This window comes from Curcuma longa, chromosome 2, assembly GCF_044706935.1.
Source record: "Curcuma longa cultivar G26 ecotype Majalengka, Jawa Barat chromosome 2, ITB_CL_G26_1.1, whole genome shotgun sequence".
Taxonomy (NCBI): domain Eukaryota; kingdom Viridiplantae; phylum Streptophyta; class Magnoliopsida; order Zingiberales; family Zingiberaceae; genus Curcuma; species Curcuma longa.
Window position 1 is genome coordinate 1749998 of NC_133862.1, and position 19568 is coordinate 1769565.

The 19568-nt window shown below is 36.4% G+C and overlaps 1 protein-coding gene across 3 annotated transcripts; it reads right to left on the reverse strand.

Annotated features, from left to right (window-relative positions):
- Positions 1 to 165: 165 nt before the first annotated feature.
- Positions 166 to 17843, reverse strand: LOC141822407 (uncharacterized). 3 transcript variants are annotated; one of them, XM_074709853.1, is made up of 8 exons: positions 17320 to 17843; positions 17084 to 17170; positions 14515 to 14641; positions 8975 to 9193; positions 8733 to 8857; positions 644 to 754; positions 416 to 539; positions 166 to 338 (listed from the first exon to the last, which is right to left on the reverse strand). In XM_074709853.1, the coding sequence occupies exons 1-7, from the start codon at positions 17807 to 17809 to the stop codon at positions 529 to 531; spliced, it is 1170 nt and encodes a 389-aa protein (XP_074565954.1). In that variant the 5' UTR covers positions 17810 to 17843; the 3' UTR covers positions 166 to 338; positions 416 to 528. The 3 variants fall into 3 exon arrangements, with proteins under 3 accessions (XP_074565954.1, XP_074565953.1, XP_074565952.1); XM_074709852.1 differs by having other exon boundaries at positions 600 to 754; XM_074709851.1 differs by having other exon boundaries at positions 416 to 754.
- Between the last annotated feature and the right edge of the window lie 1725 nt (positions 17844 to 19568).

The window sequence follows — 19568 nt, forward strand, 5'->3', positions numbered from 1 at the left end:
TAATCTATAGAAAAAAAAAATCATACAGTGGATCTTTTGAAAAAAAAAAACAAAATGAGCTGACAATTCACAGAATTTGCATTGAGAACCAAACAAGTACAGCATCAACATCAGCAATCAAAAGACAAGTCTACTGACGATCTCAAGAGCCAAATTACTAACAAATTAGAGCAAACTACATAGTATCAAACACATGTGAGTTGAGCTAACTATGACTTAACTATGATCATAAATTTCTACCTTCATGAGGCCTGACAAACATGTTATATATCTAGTATGGCAAATTTGACTATTCCAAAGTCCACAGATCCACCGCAAGAAACATCCAAAACGACCAACTGCATATTTTAATTCAGTAAACCTCCCGCTGTAATCAGAAAAAAGAAAGGTTACCACCAAAAATGGGGAATTATACCTCATCGAGCTTGTCATTTGAAGTGTTCAGAAGCTACGATGGCCTTTCATCTTTGATGTTAAACTGTAACTATTATCTGCTTTGTAATCTATCAGTCGAGTTAATGCCAACTATCAAAACCAACCTGCACAAAACGTGAGTTGTGATTCCCCCAAGGCCACAGTTGTTTAACTGTTTGGTTTACCAAAATAGAGTCAGATTAATGAGAAGGTGCCAAAGAGGTGGAACATGCTGAGGTTTGTTCTTGAGGTGCTGCACGGCAGCCATTGGCAATATCTGCTGGTTTCCGTGATTTCTTCCGCCGAAACACACCCCAGAAGTATGGATGGCCAGCAATTCCTGTTGTTAATATACATGGCATTAGTCAGGTAAACTTATCACAAACAGAAAAAAGAAAAAAACAAGATAAGCAAAGCTTAGTCAATTACTAGTTACTAAAAGTAAGAAATCCAGTGTCTAAAATATGGTAACATTGATTTTGTTCAAGAAAGCGGAATAGATTGCATGCTCTGTTTAAAACCAGTGCAAAGTATGAGAAAATTATTTGCCAATAAGTTAAAAAGGAGATGGATTGACCAAAGTCTAGTAATAAAACTTGAAATAATGCAAGCTCCATACTATATTTCATTCTTCCAACAGTTATAGACAAAAACAAAAACCCAAAACAAATTTCAACAATTCCGATTCTCATGATGACCTCCCCAAATTCAGACTTAGGGATGTAAATGTGTCAAGCACAACAAGGGCTGGAAATGGCATGTTCTTGTTACTGTTGTGCCCAACTTGACATTGCTTTAAACCGACTGTGTCAGGGATCGGACAGGTGGGAATGGCTCAAAATCTCTGGCCCAACTTAAGCCCAAACATGATTGGTCCATGGTGTGCACAACACATGCCAATTTCATAAAAAAATGTAAAAGATAAAAATTTTAAACTAACTAAAAAAATCTAAACTTTATAAATATTTCAAAAAAAAAGTATTTAGTATGATTTTAATTTTGTAATAAGACTAATTTTCAAGGTAGAAGAGATCTTGAAACTTTTCTATTTAAACTTTATAAAATAAATGAAGTATAGATCTTGTCATGCGAGTTGAGCATGACATTGTGCTAGTATATATATATATATATATATACAGAAGCGCTATACTGAGCGCCCTGTATAAGCGCCTCATGCGCGTCTGCTGACCTGGATTTCTGACGTGGCTTTCATTTCGCGTCTTCGCGTGCGTGGCCACGAAACATCGCGATTTTCTTCTCCCCAAACCAGCCCGCGATTTTCTGCCTCCCGATTTTCTTCTCCCGCTCGCGAAGACGCTAGGGTTTCCGCTCCCCTCGCCGAAGCTCCCCTCGCCGAATCTCCCCTTCGCCTCGGTTTCCTCTCCACTCCCCCCCTCTGCTTCGCGCAAACCAGGCGAGCGCCGAAGCTCTCTTCTTCCTCGACATTCTTCGCAGAGCCCTCGCCCCCGTTCTCTAGGGTTTCGCCGCGCCCTCGCCCCTGTTCTCTAGGGTTTCGCCGCACCCTCGTCCCCTGTACTCGCGAGCGCAAGGAGCCGCGCCCCTGCTACTCCCGAGCGCAAGGACCCGCGAGCAGCTCTTCTTCGTCGCCCCTGCTACTCGCGAGCGCAAGGACACGCGAGCAGCTCTTCTTCCTCGCCCCTGCTACTCGCGAGCAGCTCTTCTTCCTCGCCACAGGGTTTCACCCTCGCCCCTGCTACTCGCGAGCCGAAGCCACTCGAAGGTCCCTAACCCTATTTTTTCCCTATTTTTTCTTATGTTTGTGCATATCGTTATCCACAAAAGAACATCTAGTAGCCTGATTAGGAGATAAGAAGATGGAGGAAGACTATTTGCCACTGGATCTGCTCACTTCTTCGAGCAAATTGTCCCATTTAACACCTGGAGCTTATAGTTTTTGTACAGTGACTTAATTAAGATTTAGTCGCGAAAGTTTGAAAAAAATATTAATGTTTTTCTACACCCATCCCCGCCCTCTCCCCCTCCCCCCACCCAAAAAAATATCGATGCTTCCTTTCTGGTGCTCCAGTTTGATTCATGTAAAATAGTAGTTAAGTGTTGCTTCTTTTAAGATTTAGATTTAGATTTAGATTTAGATTTGGATTAATCTGGTTTTGGTTATGCTTGTTCTGTCTTCCATTTCTTCATTTATTAGAGTTCTATTATTGAGGTGGATATGTTGCTTCTGTAAATTTAGAAAGAAGCTAATTTATTTTTTTGTTCTGGTTTGATAAAGGAACATTATTTTACAACCTGCATTTGTTTGCATTTGCTTGGAGTATCTTGTGCTTGAATTTTATGTTGGATTTACTATTTTGAATGAGAAAATTTGGGTAGATCATATGGATGAATTTCTTAGCAATTCAGAAGATTAACAGCTATCGGTCTACTTGTTAGGTTGGAGTTGTAAATCCAAATTTATACTCGTAGCAAGAATGGTAAGTCATTTCATTTTAATTTTGACTTAATATATTGGTTATATAATAATCTGAATGTTTTTTTTTATTTAGGGAAAAACATATGTTGTTTTTGTTGGACATCAACCAGGTATATATGATACTTGGATAGAAGCTTCTAGTCAAGTTCTTGGCTTTAAGGGCGCTATACATCAGTCTTTCAAGACTAGAGAGGAGGCAGAAAAAGCTTTTGAATGTCACATGAATAAAAATTCTATCCCCCCCACTTCAGCTTCAGCTTCAGCTTCAGCTTCAGCTTCAAGTTCAAATTCAGAAAGAAATCTATCGCGGTCAGAAACAATATCTAAGTTGAAAGAAACTTTGGACGAAATAAAACAACAATTAGATTCTCTCCTAATTAGTGATAAGGATTAAATATATTGTATCAAGTTGTTATCTGAATTTTTAGTGTAAACTGTTTCTGATATTATGTTTGCACTGTTGTAGTATTGTATTGAATCCAATGTGATTGATTAGCATTTTAAAAAAAGTTTGAGAAAGCTTCTTCTACAAAGTGTGAGCAATAGCTTTTGCAGAATTTTTCTGTTCTTTTGTCTTTTCGTTTTTTCTACAAAGTGTATTTGATTTGTGAACTACTTTAATTTTCTTCGACAATGATTGATCATGCTGTGATGATTAGATTCCAATTGTTAGACCTGTAGATGTAACGGTGATTTCTTAGGAGTTTAGCAATGTGTCATTATACCATGTATTTATCAACACTGGAGGGTCAAGGTGAATTAGATGGAATTTGATAAAGTCAATTGAGGTTGTATGTACTACGAAATGAATCAACAGTCTTTTGGAGATTGAAAAGCATTTTATTCTTTTAGCAGCAAAGATGTAAATTGAAAAGTTAAAAATATGTAACCTCAGGTGCTGCACTCTTCTGGATTGATGCAATGCTGCTGCACTCTTCTGGATCGATGCAATGCTGCACTCTTTGACTACCAATACTGCATGTTTTACTAATGTTCATGTCTTGAATTTTGCTGTGGATATAATTTAGTTGTTCCTCCAAAAAGGATGTTCCCTCATCAGTCAAAGATGCATCCTCAATTACCAATGAAGCTTTATAGGATAACCTTGAAAGCCTTGACATCAAAAACTTATTTGGATCATTGATGGAAAGTTGGTCTTCCCCCAAAACATAATTTGCTCCAACCTTTGCATCTCGTGTCCATCGTTTGAGTATATACTGTTCAGGTAAATGAAAGACTTGGGTGATGCGGAAAAAGGCTAACATATGCCTGCATGGAATGCCCTCAAACTCAAATTTTCTACAGCTACAAAATATATAGTCCTTCTGTTTGTCATGAGTGAGTAACCTTGATTTGGAAGAAGAACTTTGAAATTTCATCACATTATAAATCAGTAAATCATCTTGTACAGATGCTTGTTGCACATAATAACTGTGACTATCACTAATTTCACTTTGAAACTCTAACCATTTCTTTTTCGTGTACACCTTAACCATTTGAAGTTCCATTGGCCAATTTGTCTTAGTCCGGGGATGCTCATTAATATCAACATGGTCAGCAGCTAACTCATTGTGTCTTAGGTGTCTCAGTGCCCTATTGAAACGAATGATAAAATCAATCAATGAATTCTTATTTGAGATGGTTTTCTTAAAAAAAGCATGTGAGCTTTCAGATCTCTGACTGCTTGACATTCCAGCACAAAATACATGACTAAAATATGCGGGCACCCACTTTTGTCGCAATTGATACATCAATGCCAATCAATCATTATTCTCCAAGTTAGCACATTTGATAACGTCTTCCCATGACTTCTCAAATTCATCAGGCGTTGTAGAATTTACAATGGCATTCTTTATGCTTTGATAGTGATCACGAAAAGTCAAAGGATTTAATTTCTCTGAAAATTTATTCAAAATGTGCCACAAGCAATATCGATGCACCGTATTAGGGAAAACTTGTGCAATAGCTTTTGTCATAGCAAGATCTTGATCAGTAATGATCACATTTGGTGCTCCTTTAGGCATAGCATCTATGAACTTATTAAACAACCAAACAAAGGAATCAGTTTTTTCATCACTTAGAAAACCACAACCAAAAACAATTGTCTGATGATGATGATTAACTCCAACAAATGGTGCAAAAATCAACCCATATTTATTGGTGTTATATGTCGTATCAAATACAACAACATCACCAAATACAATGTTAGCCGTCCTCGATACATGATCAGCCCAAAAACATCTACTAAATCTGTTTTCTGAATCAATCTCATAATCAAAGAAAAAAGCTGAATTTTTTTCCTTCTCAGATGTAAAAAACTCAATCAATGTTTCAGCATCAATACCCTTCAGGTCATCTCTTAGTTGTTGGTCAAAATTTCTAAGATCTTTTTCTGTGCAACCTACCCTCTCGGGCCCCCCAGACTCTATCTCAAATATTCGCATTTTTTGAGAAGCTGGCAAATTAGCTTCAGAAAATTGTTGAGTCAATGCTTTCTTAGCGGCTGAAATATGACGATGTGAGCGAAGCAAATGTACCTTTGAAGGAGTCGAGAGGGTATGATTATGACTTTCCATGATGTGACTGATAATCCAATTAGGTCCAGTTTGTTCTTTTACAAGTGAAATATGTGACTTACAACCGGTTCTAATATCACTGCGGGCTCTTTCCATAGATTGTTGATCATAGTTTACATTTCTATTTGCCCTCATTTTATCTGTTTGACCTTCTTTAAAGCAAATAAATTTTTTCCATACAACTTCATTTGTAATCTTATTCTTTTTGCTATTGCTCATCCTTGCACTAAAACCAGCTTCTCGTGCATATTGATTATAAAACAAAAATGCTTCCTCTAAAGATGAGAATTCCATACCAACTTTAGGCTTCCTATCATTTTCAACTTGGGGAATATATAACTGATTATCACCGTCATTTCCTTCCATTGCCGAGGATTATCAGATTCAAATTAAGTGAAAACCACCCCTGTTTAATAGTTAATCACTTAGAAAAAGAAAAAGAGAAACAATATTCCTTTCACATTAAGTATTGTTTCAAAAATGTTAATGATACATAATGTTCTAAATAACTTTAGCCTAACAAACATTGTTAAGACATGCATTATGAAGTATCATTAGTTCCTGTACCATAACAAACATTGAAATAACTTTAGCCTATGAACATGCCTAAAAAATTAGCAATAAGACATGCATTATTAAGACCATTTGTTCTGGTATTTTGCTCTAGCGATAGGTTTTTCAATCTTTTTCCACCAAGATTTTGTGAGAAAATAGTTGATGATCAAATGAGCTTGTCACAAGAAAAGCTTGTTACGAATTACAGGGTTACAATAAAACATTGGTACGGATACAGGGTTACAGGAATCTTACCGGAACAGAGCCTTCGCACGTTGGATCGTCTTCGTTTTCCTGGTTAAGACAGCTTTGCAGGGAGGATCGTCTTCGTTTTCCTGGTTAAGACAGCTTTGCTGGTGGTGGCGGATGAAGAAGAGGGCCGGCGAAACCCTTTGGCGAGGAAGAAGAGGGCCGGCGAAAACCTTTGTCGAGGAAGAAGAGGGGAGTGGAGATCTGGAACAGCCCCGCGGCGCAGAGGGGAGAGGAAACCCTAGAGAAGGCTAAGGGGAGCTTCGACGAGCAGGGGAAGTGGACGCGTGAAGAAGAGGGGAGAGGAAAAGCTTAGATCTACAGCTGCAGGTTGCCGTGGTCGAGCGAAGCAGGGTCACGCGGCAGTGGATTAGGGTTTTGAATCGCGACGCAGCAGTGGAAGGCGAAGGAAGAAGAGAGGCGAGGGCGCGGCGGAGTGGTGAGGGCGAAGGAAGAAGAGAGGCGAGGGCGCGGCGAAACCGAAAGTGGAAGGCTTCGGAGCGCTCGCGAGTGGTGAGGGCGAAGGAAGAAGAGAGGCGAGGGCGCGGCGAGTGGTGAGGGCGAAGGAAGAAGAGAGGCGAGGGCGCGGCGGAGTGGTGAGGGCGAAGGAAGAAGAGAGGCGAGGGCGCGGCGAAACCCTAGAGAAGGGGAAGGCTTCGGAGCTTCGGCGAGCAGAGAGGGGAGTGGGAGAGAAACCCTAGCTTCGGCGCGCGCGGAGAAGAAAATCGCGGCTTTTGTCGAGGGAGGGAGAAGAAAATCGCGAATTCGTTGCCACGCACGCGAAGCCTCGCCACGCCAGCGTGCCACGTCACCAGGCGCTCACAGGCGCGTACAGGAGGGCGCTCAGGATAGCCCTCCTGTATATATATATATATATATATATATATATAACTGATTTGTCATTCATTATCAACAGCCAACATGAAGTGTCATTTCTAACCAATAACAAGTCATTTTCAACTTACAATTATATATATATATAAATCTTTAGTTATCCACCCTTTAGCTGTATGTCATTAAAAGGTATGGTGATCTTAAAATGCGTTAATTGTTATTTTTATGATAAATCACTTATTACATAAAAATTAATATATGAAGAAAGAAACCTCGATTTTAATTATTGGTCAACGAAAAAGCCTCAATTTTTATATCAATTGATAGTAATTACATTATTTCATTTTATTTAACTCTTTGCTGATATTAAAACATAAAGATAGTGCATTAATTGTGTTCGTTCATTGATTGAATTTTATCTTTTTTAATCAGATTTAATAATTTAAATGATTGCATAATAACCTAATTCAATAAATCTTATTGCCAATTAAATAATTTTCTAATCATATTGAATTAGTATGAATTCAAATTTAATATTATCATTTAAATAAATTTATTCTAAAAATACAATACTATACAATGCATGAGTCAAAAAGAGAAAAATAATAAGACAACAGAATAAATTATAAAGCATTTTTAAAGTGGAAATAAATTAAATAATTGATAAAAACTTATAGATGAACAAATTGCAAATGCTAATAATTATCAAATACATTATTAAATTATTGAGTCATCCTATAATTCAATATCAATAGATCCCATCAACAAATTATGAAGTATATATCCAATGAGAATAAAAGTATTTATAACATAACTATTAATTTACACAATAGACAGATTACGAATTTGTATTGTTAGTAATTTAATCAATGGTATTAAAGTGGACTTTATTTTCTTGATCTAATATGCATTATCTACCACGTTATGAGGTCAGCTAACCCCATTATGGATATCATGGCTCTGCACTAGGAATGGTCACATCTTGGCCCTTGATCGATTTTAAGTCCCAATAGGAAGCTAGTGGTAGTGTATAGCATAGGGCGCTTGCTGGACGATGGTGTAGCTCACCAACCTATATCTTCGACCAGATTCCGATAATTGATCTTTGCGTTAGAATGCACCATCGACCAACTAATAGTCATTGCCGCTGCCACCAAAATTGCTCAAGCCATTCATAATTTGGAGATGTTCAACATCTTTACGTAGCACCAAGATTATATTGTCATTTGTTTAGGGTTTAGGGTTTTTTTTAACTCAAATAGTGCAACCATTGGCCTAATAACTCTAAGTCAACCAACATATTGACCCGGTGCAATCTGGATCATTCAAGAGATCTAAAGGCCTAAGACATATCTGGATGAGTGCACTGGAAAAGACATATAGGATATATATCGCTTTGAATTCATGTATGAATTCACAGCAAATCATAGTTAGGAAGTGAATCTTCTCTCTCCTCTAAGGAGAAGTATATAGAAATTTATATTTATATGTCTTAATCTCGCTATATAAAACTAAAGTTCCACATGAGGTCAAAAATGAATGTTTGCGAAGTTAGTTTGACCTTTGCAATAACTCTAGTTATCAAAATTCTATTTTTTGTGTCTGTAATTAAGGAGACAGGCTTTTAACATTAGAAAATTTATACTCACGATGGGAATCCAATCTCAGTTGCGTGGATGGGTATATCAGTAACTCCACTTCTCCTAGGCGAGATTGCATAACAAAATCTTTTGAACCAACGTGCTCCAGCAGCCCAAAGTATTTATCGCTTCGCCTGTAAATAAAATGGAATGGATTAAATGATTAGAATTATCTAAATACATAGGAAAAATGTTTCTTAAACTGCAGAAACTTGAAAAAAAGTATTGAACTTAATTTCAAGCAACTTTACCTATCAAATTGAGCAGCAAAAAAGTACAAACCAATATCATAACAGGTAGGAATATCCGATTGAAAAGGCCAAGCATCTCTCCTTGGCAGCAAATTGAGCTTTAATTTTATTGGTATTTGTTTTGAAATATCATATACTTTATAAGACACTTGACATGGGAAATGTGCTTCAATTTCATCAAACACATGGGTGGCCCTGTCAAAGACTTCAAAGACACCCCTGCAGGAAATTGATTGGCAAGCAATAACTGAATAAGTACTCAAAAAGAAATATATATTGAACAGGGGATAATTAATTTATTATTTCTTTGTCCTAATTTACTTGTGAGAGCTCTAGCACCCAAATAATGGCTATCATAATGGAACCTCTCAGAAAATTCTCATTTACTTATGTTTCATGCAGATATAAGCCTACATAAACTTACAAACACAGAGAAACTTTCTATGGTGATATAACAGGAGATATCACATTTCCATGATTATATTGACAAAACAAAATGTATACATGTTAGAATATTGTAAATATGGCTAGGGGTGATTTTGTATCTGTTAGAATATTGTAAATATAGCTAGGATGATTTGGTATCCTAATTTATATTTTACCTAAGATACAAATTAGTCCTTAGAATAAAATCTTGATTTACTTCCTAAAATAAAGTCCTAATTATTTCTTAGAATAGAACCTAATTTTGTATATAAATAGGGTTTACCTCTTGTAATATTCGATGTAGAATTCTTTTGTGAAATAACATGGTATCAGAGCGAGGTTAAAGAAAAAAAAACTTATTCTTCTTTCCCACAGCCCTAGTGTCAGCGCCACCTTTCCTCATCGCGCGACTCTTCTCTTCGATGTCTTCCTCACGTGCCGAAACCCTTTGTCGTCGCCGCTCAAGGAAGCACCACCCACCTCTGATCGCGATCAACCTGAGCGAAGCCGACACTTTCTTGGAGATTCACCGTCTAGTCTCCTATCCTCGCGAGCACCAGGAAGAGAGGCGGCGTACGTCGTGGCTCCTCACGCTGCCTTCCGCCACTGCTCCTCAGTGTCGTCTTCCGTCCCCTGAACATTTCTACTTCATCTCTTCTTCTTCCCCTAAACATTTATATAGGCATGTTAGAATGCCTTGATTAATGATAAATCCAACGACCTATTCTAACAAAAAAAATTAATAGTAAGCTAATGACCTATCAAATATTTGACTAAATTATATAGGATTTTTATCAAATAAATTGATGTCAAATATTTGACAGAATCATATACGATTTTTATCAAATAAATTGATATCAAATATTTGACTATAATTATATAAGATTTTTTTTATCTTAATCTACACTCCCTCTCAAGCCTGATTGTAGTTATTGATGAGTCAAAGCTTGCCAATATGAGTTTGTTTTAATAGGTCCTTTTGTGAGCAAATGAGCTAATTGATGAGAAGTAGGAACATATTCAACACTGAGGCTCCCTTCCTCGAGCTTTTCTTTAATGAAGTGTTGATCATATTTGATTCTATCATGATGAAGAGGATTGTGAACTATACTAATAGTCGACTTATTGTCACAAAATAGTTGCCTAGGACTTTCAAACTCTATCTTCAATTCTTTCATCACTGTTCTTATCTAGATGAGTTCATACACTTCATGGTTTCAAACTCTATCTAGCTCTGTTCAGACTTCTACCCTACTTCCTACAATAGTCGATTGTTTTTTATTGTGCTAGGTTATGAAATTTCCCCATACTATCGTACAACAACCAGATGTTGACTTTCGATCAGTGATAGATCCAACCCAATATGCATTAGTGACTGCACTCACTCTTCAATTATTATTTTTTGCAAAAAATAAACCTTTCCTTGGAGTTCATTTCAAGTACCTTAGAATTCTATATACTGCATTAAGATGACCTTAGCATGGTGAGTACAAATATTGACTTGCTAAACTTTCTGCAAAAGCAATATCTGAGCTAGTATGTGAGAAATAAATAGGTTTCCGACAAGACATTGATATCTTTCTTTATCCATTAGTCCTCCCTTAAACATTCTTCCTTAATTCCCTAGATCAATCAGTGCATTACTTGGTTTACATCCCAGTACACCTAGTATACCTATTTCTTTTAAGAGATCTAATATGTATTTTCTTTGAAAAACAGAGATACCCTTTTTGCATCTAGCAATTTTCATTCCTAGAAAATACTTAAGTGTTCCAAGTTCTTTAACTTCATATTCTTTATACATCATCAGTTTAATCTCTTCCATTTCCTTGCTATCATTCCCAATGACTATGATTTCATCGATATATACTTTGAGAATAGTGTTTTTTTCCTTTCTTAGAATGTTTAACAAGTGTATGATCTGCTTATCCCTGAACATATCCAAAAAATTTTATTACCTTGAAGAATTTTTCAAATTAGGCACATGAGGACTATTTCAATCCATAAAGAGACTTGTCAAATTTGCAGATAATTTGACTTCTCAAGTTTTCTTCAAATCTCGGAGGTTGACTCATATATTTCCTCTTCAAGTTCGCTACTCAAGAATGCATTTTTTATATCAAACTAATGTAGTGGCTAGTCAAGGTTGGTTGCCACTGATAGAAGAATTTAAATAGTATTAATTTCGGCAACTGGAGCAAAGGTTTAAGTGTAAGTGATTTCATAAGTTTGAGTAAAGCCATTAGCCACAGGACGAACCTTGTATCTTTTGATTGAACCATCAATCTCATGCTTAATTATGAATATCCATTTGCACCCAATTGTATTTTTTTTTCCGTGTGGCAATTCCACTAGACTCCAAGTGTCATTCAGCTTTAAGGCATGCATTTCCTTAAGAATAGCCTTTTCCTATTTGGAAATAGTAAGTGCCTCTTGAACAAACCTAGGAATTACTACACTAGATAATTTCAAAGTAAGGACATGAAATGAGGAAGATAAATTAGAATAGGAGACAAAGTTAGAATGGGATGTTGAGTACAGGATCTCACACCAATTGCTATTGGTATATTGAGATCAAGAGTAATACCTAATTTAGGATCCATTATCAGTTTATTCTCTTGACTATGGTTAGGATTCACATTATCTTTAGTTGCTAGAGGTTCTTCCTGTCTTGAGTAGAGTTGTAACTCCTATTGTGGTCAAGGTTTAAAATATCGAGCCGTGCCGGAGTTTCGGTCCCGGACCGGAACGATACAGTTTCGGTACCGTATCGTACCATGCCGGTATAGTTTCGGTATTTTTAAAATATATAATATATTAACTAAAATAAAAAATTTAATCTAAATATTTAAAAATAAAAAATAAAATATTTTTTAAAAATAATAAACTAATTTTATGGATTTTATTAAAGTCTATTTAAATTATCCCCGAACTATAGCTAGGAGTTGATTATTAAAACTTAATTAAACCTTAAGTTAAAAAATAAAAAAAAATCAAAAATAGATCGCGATCGTGCGCTGCCCGCGCTCGGGTTGCGCGCGGAGTCGACTCCCGGCCTCGCGCGCCGCCTCCGGCATCGTCGCCGGGCCCGGGCGTCGCCGCGCCCGAGCGACGCCTCCGGAGGCATCGCCGCGCACGGGCGACGCCTCTGGAGGCATCGCCACGCACGGGCGACGCCTCCGGCGGCGTTTTCATGCTGAAACCGTGGTGCCAGTGCCGACACCGCGGCGGAACGAAAAATTTCGTCCGTATCGCTCGATATGGCTCGGTATTTTAATCCTTGGTTGTGGTATCAATTCTTCCCTTCCAATACTGGGACATGTTCTTAAGAGTTTGTAGGTATTTGAGGACTTACTTGGATTGGATCAGCCGAGGGAAGAGGTGGAGTGTCCCAACAAACATTATTTGGGTTCCCACCTTGAAGCAAAGTTGGGAAAAAGCAAGGAGTATCTTAAAGAAGGTGACATCGCGAGAAGCATATGTTTTTCTAGTTTGAGGCCAATAACAATAGTATGCCCCTTTTGAGTCGAAGAATATCCAGCGAAAACAATTTTGATGGCCCGAGGATCAACCTTACTGTGATGGTGGTCATGAACATGGACAAAGGTTGTACATTCAAAGATTTTTAAGGGAATTATTGGATTTAGACAAGTGGGATATTTTTTAATAAGAAGGGATAAAGGTGTTTCAAAGTCAAGGGTCAACTTGGTAATGCGATTGATGAGATAAGCAACAGAGAAACCTAGGTATTTAGGGATATTCATGATGAACATTAGAGCATGAACTACTTCTAACAAATGGCTATTCTGCCTTTCTGGCACTTCATTTATTGAGGGGTATTGACACATGAACTTTAGTGGGTAATCTTGGTATTAAAGTATTCTTTGACATTGTTAGTAATTGAGTTCAAATCATTTTGTGACTTTTTTTGAAGATTTTAGTTGTGTCAAATTTGTTTTGAAGAAGGTAAACTCAAGTAACCCATGTGTGATCATTAATAAAGCTTAGAAACCATTTTTTGGCCTAGGAGACAGTGATTGGTGACAGACCCTAAATATCACTATGAATAAGAGAAAATGGGGTGGATAGTGTGTGTAGTTTTGGAGAGAACAATAAAAGTGTGCTTGGCTAAATGGCAATTTTCAAAATCAAACAAAGCAAAGTTTTGTTATTGAATAGAGACAAAAACAAACATTCAAATATAAAAACTAGAAAACAAACATTTCAAATTCTATCTCTTTTTTTTTTCCATTTTTCAATCCAAAAGCCTTCACGTCCTCTGTATTTTCATATACTCTCCATACACCCATTTAATTCTCCTTTAAGTACAAATTTTTCTAATCCTTTTAGAACACTCTTTTTATTGAACCATACAATCTTATTGAGAATAAGCATTTATTAACATTCAGTGTCTTATTTATAAAATCAACTTCCATACAATGATTCTATCCGACTCGCCTAAATTTAACAATCTTATCACAATGATTCTATTTCTCTATTCTCCATCTCATTTCTTACTAGTACGCATATTGTGTATATGACTGACATGAGAAATGCTAGGAGATTGGTCTCCACGTTGTTAAATGATGAGCTGCAATAAGATATCTAGCTACTAAAGCCATTATATGGTAAGAAAGACAAATATAAAAGAGAACAATTTATACATTACACAAACATTTATATTATCACAACCACACCGTGAAGCATGTCCTCCTAATAGAGTCCTAACTTTCTAGGAAACCTAGAATTCGAGAACACTATAATCAAAATCAATATGAGTTTATCCTCTAAATCATATGTTCAATTCCTTGTTCAACGAACTCAATAACAGAGAGGTTGCTGGAAAACCTAGGAGAGGACTATATTGATAGAAAGCTTCAATGAATCAGTTGCATTTTAAGTTCATGAACCCAACAAACAAATCCTAAAGTTTCCCTGAACAGGGGAAAAACAGAGGGGAAATGTCAAGTACAAGTAATATTCAATAGAAAGACAGAAGTCGATCAACAGCATACACAGCAGCAAAAAAAAGTAATATCAAAAGCATTCAATGTATAAGATTTCAGAAGTTAACTATTCTGTTTATCCATAAGCAAGAGATGTCTGGCACTTACTTCCAACAAACTTTTGGAGCAGGGACGTTCAGAAGTTTCTCATCTGGATGTATTAGCAAAATCTGTGATGGGTTAGTTGCTTCAGGTGCTGGTCTCTTGGATGTGGTAGCATAATTTTCCCTTCCATCTGTGGAAACATCTATTTTGATTCACAACATGATTTGTAAAAGAGGTCTAAATATACTGTTATTGATGATACAATTAGTGATAAGCAGTTACGTTGGTCAAGGACATGCGAGAATCAATTGGCAATGCATCACTACAAGCAGAAGCATAATTTTCCCTTCCATCTGTGAAAACATCTATTTTGATTCACAACAAGATTTGTAAAAGCGGTCTAAATAATATTGTTATTGATGATACAATTGGTAATAAGCAGTCACGTTGGTCAAGGACATGTGAGAATCAATTGGCAATCCATCACTACAAGCAGAAGACTGCTGAAGGGTCTGAACCATGGACAAGAATTTAAGTTATTGAATTACTCAAGAAATTTCAAAAGGGATGTATCAGATGAGATACCCCACACTCAAGCTCCCACTTTTTCTGTGTATTCCTTTACATTTAAATTGTCAATTCTAACTGAAAACAAAAAGTTAAATCTCTGCTAAGGTTTGAAAACTTGAGTCATGTACAAATTAAATTCTTTTAATTAATTAATTAAATTACTAATACATGTTTTTTTATTTAATTGTTGATTAATTTAATTGCCTTGCTCAAGTTAAAAATACTTACAAACAATTATTAATTTTTATTTTTAGTCATTTGTACACCGTATCTTTTGTCTGTTCCATAATGATTTATACTTATAATCTACTCAACTTCTACAGTAGAAGCTAAAATGAGCAACAAGAAAATGGAACCTTCTATTGCCCCTCTATGAACTGAGCCATGCTTTGTTTCCAAATTCTGCATCATTAAAACAATTCCATATTTCTGAGGATGATTTAATTATGCTTTCAACTTGTTCTAAGACATTCTAATATTTTGGCAAAAACTTGTAGTGATAATTTCTTTAAATATTAGCTCTGTAGTCACTATAAAATGTAAAATAAATGCATAATTTTTTAGTGTATATATTTAATGTTCAAAAGCATATAAAAACATTGAGCATCAAATATCAATTATTTTCTTGCATTTTTTTATGGATGTAGTGAAACAATTCAAGCTTCTATTATTTCATTTTAATTTGATATATTTTAACCACATAGCTACAATTATTAAGTAAACAACGATAGAGATATGAATTTTTCCAAATTTTAGAGATGTAACATATTATATTTGTGTTTAAATTAGATTGAGTTTTGTAACTTAAATTTATTTAATTTTATAAATACAAATCAATGAAAATGAAAAATATTAAACACGAGTTGAACTCAACTCAATCAAATTCATTTTTTTCAAGATTTTTTTTTATAAAATCAAATTCAAATTTGAAAACAAAAGATTATACATTCAAACGAACTGAATAGAGTTTTTTTTGAAAAAAAAAACCTTTAATGTGATCCAATCAGTTAGCACCTATTACAATCATTATGCATCTTTAATGACATTCTAATAAAATGAACTAAAAATAGTGGAAAAAATAAATGAATAATTTTCTTTTAATTAAAGTGCCGTATCAAACCTGAGTTGTTCCTCAACATTGAAACTAAACTCAAAGAAGATACAAAGGAGGGAGAGAAGAAGCTTTATACGATCTCACTGAGCCTTAGTTGTTCAATTGCATGGTCATACGAGCTCTCCCGATAGAACGAGTTAAAATGTAGGGAAAAAAATAGAATTTATCCTATTTAAATTTTTTGCATCCTAAATTATTTTTTTTAATTTTAGGCAATTAATTAAGCTTAACCAAACTAATATTTTAGGTTTATGGATCAAATAAAAGTAGAGTTAGGATTGAATGGAGCCTACTGATTAGACATGGTAATCAAAGTCAGGTAGGTTAAAACCAAGCTCGATTTGGATCCATTTTGGCTAGAGTAGGAACAAACCAAGTTATGAAATAGGATAGTCTAGTTCTGTTTATTTAGGTTAGTGAAATTTTAGAAAATTAAGAATCATTTATATTCTTCCCTCTTGATATACTCTCCTCTTCCACTTTCTTTCATGATCCTTCCTTCTCTTCCTTTACCTCACCTCCCACCAGTTGCCACCTATCATGCACATCATTCCCCAATGATCGCCAATCCCATTCTCCTCTCTCTAGAGCTCTTACCTCTCCCTTAATCTCTCTTGTGGTCTCCCCTCCTCTTTGTTTCCATTGTGAACGCATTGCCACTCAAGATAGAGTTGTAAACTTCGATCTAGTTGAAGTTGCTCTAGTGTCGATATCAAAGTTGTCTCACATGTGGCTAGCAGGCAGAATAATAAATTCCACCCATGCAAACCGACATGGCTCAACGCTCTAATTGATTCTATTAGTTGGGGGTATTTTGTGGTTTTCCTCAGAATGTATAACAATTGTACCTCCTGTTATGCATGAGGTGTAGTAAGATGTACTAACTAAAGGAGAACGATAACAAGCTACAACACTAACCACGCATATGTTGAAAGTAGATATGCATACCTATGGCCTTGCGTTTTATTTTATTTCCCATTCTATTCGCAGTGTATGAAGCTGAATCATCAGAAATAACACCTAAAGCTGCAGACACTGTAAACGTTCAAGAAACATAAGCCAATAGCAGCAACAGCTCTTAAAAGTGTTGTCTATGAAGTAGTAATTTGAAAATATAACAACACATTTAAGGATAGCTGGTGACCTACAAAGATATAAATTGTCCAAAGGTATCAAAAGAGCACCTGAAACTTTATTTCTCGCATTTGCTTCCTTGTCAGCAATAACAGCATCCCTGGTCGTATTGGCATTTCCAGCAGGAAGGCCAGAATAAACAGTAGCCGTGTTTGACTGTTTAAAAACCACAGGTTTTGTTAAACTAGAGGATGTGTATGGGTCTTTTACTCCTTTTCTTGAGCTAGGATACAACATCCCACCATAACTGCTTCGGCAACTTGAAGCACCTGAATTTGATGCTTTAAAGGATATCTTTGGATGATTAGTAAAGCAAACTTCTTCAGTTGAAATGAATTTTACTTTTGCATTTTGAATGGCTTTGTAGAAACCCATTGGTATTGCTTCGTGTTTAACATGCTTCGTGTTCAGCCACTTCCTAGACTTACTTTCTTTAGGAATTCTTTGGTCATTCAAATTGAAACTTCCTTTAGTTGAAGGCACCCTGTTCAAGAAAGGATGGAAAGCTTTTGAATTACTTTCCATAATTGTATGAGGCATCTTTGACTCTTGAGCTACATCAACTGACAGTTTTGAACACTCATCACAATACCAAATATCTTGAACCCCATAAGAATTGTAAAACAATATGAAATCTTGTTTTATTGCAAGAGATAAGCCCCTATTTATACACGAATATGAGATCTATTCTAGGAGAATTATTGTATAAAAAAGAAAAACGAAATATTTATCCCTAACAGAATATTTATTCTTAAATATTCTAACACTCCTCCTCAAGTTGGAGAATATAAATCATATGTACCCAGCTTGTTACATATGTAGTCAATTCGAGGACCTCTCAGTGACTTGGTGAATATATCTGCTAGTTGATCATGTGAGTTAACAAAACTAGTAGATATTTCACCAGATATGACTTTTTCTCTGACAAAGTGACAGTCGACTTCAATATGCTTTGTACTCTCATGAAAAACTGGATTCGAGGCGATATGCATGGCGGCTTGATTGTCACATATAAGTGACATTTGTGTAACCTCTCCAAATCTTAGCTCTTGAAGCAATTGTTTGAACCATATAAGCTCTTGACTGACTATGACCATAGCTCGATATTCTGCCTCTGCACTGGATCTTGCCACAACATTTTGCTTTTTGCTTTTCCAAGAAATAAGGTTATCTCCGACAAATATACAAAAACCAGAAATAGATTTCCTATCAATGGGAGATCCTGCCCAATCTGCATCAGAATAGTCTATGACTCGAGTATGTCCTTTATCTCCGTACAAAAGACCCTTTCTTGGAGCACCTCTGATATATCAGATAATGCGTGTCACAACATCCCAATGTTCCTTGTATGGAGAGTTGAGAAACTGACTTACTACACTTACTGCAAATGAGATATCCGGACGAGTAACAGTAAGGTAGCTTAGTCTCCCTACTAATCGCCTGTATCGCTTCAGGATCTGAAAGAGGCTCCCCCTGATTTGGCATGAGCTTGACATTAGGATCCATAGGGGTGTCGACTGTCTTTGAGTTTAACATGCATGTTTCTTCTAGAATATCCATTGCATACTTCCTTTGGGATATGATAATTCCATCTTTGGACTGTGCTACTTCTATCCCCAAAAAATATTTGAGTTTGCCGAGATCTTTTGTCTGAAAATATTTGAAAAGATGCTGTTTCACCTGTGAAATCCCGAGATGATCACTACCTGTGATAACAATATCATCAACATAAACTACTAAGTAGATGCAACCAGTAGATGAGTGACGATAAAAGACAGAATGGTCAGCCTCACTCCGAGTCATGTCAAACTGTTGAATTACAGTACTAAATCTACCGAACCATGCTCTGGGAGACTGCTTGAGGTCATATAAAGATTTTCGCAGGCGACATACAAGACCAGAAGACTCCCCCTGAGCAACAAAACACGGAGGTTGCTCCATGTAGACTTCCTCGAGCAGGTCACCATGTAAGAAAGCATTTTTGATGTCCAACTGATAAAGATACCAATGTCGAATTGCAGCAATGGACAGGAATAAGCGCACAGAGGACATCTTGGCAACAGGAGAAAAAGTATCCCCATAATCCAATCTGAAGATCTGAGTATATCCTTTAGCAACGAGGCGAGCCTTAAGCCGGTCAATTTTTTCATCTGGACCAACCTTCACTGTATATACCCATCGACAACCGACAACTGACTTCCCTGGCGGTAGAGGAACGAGGTCCCAAGTCCCACTGCTCTGTAAGGCACACATTTCATCGAGCATAGTCTGTTTCCATCCTGGATGGGCAAAGGCATCA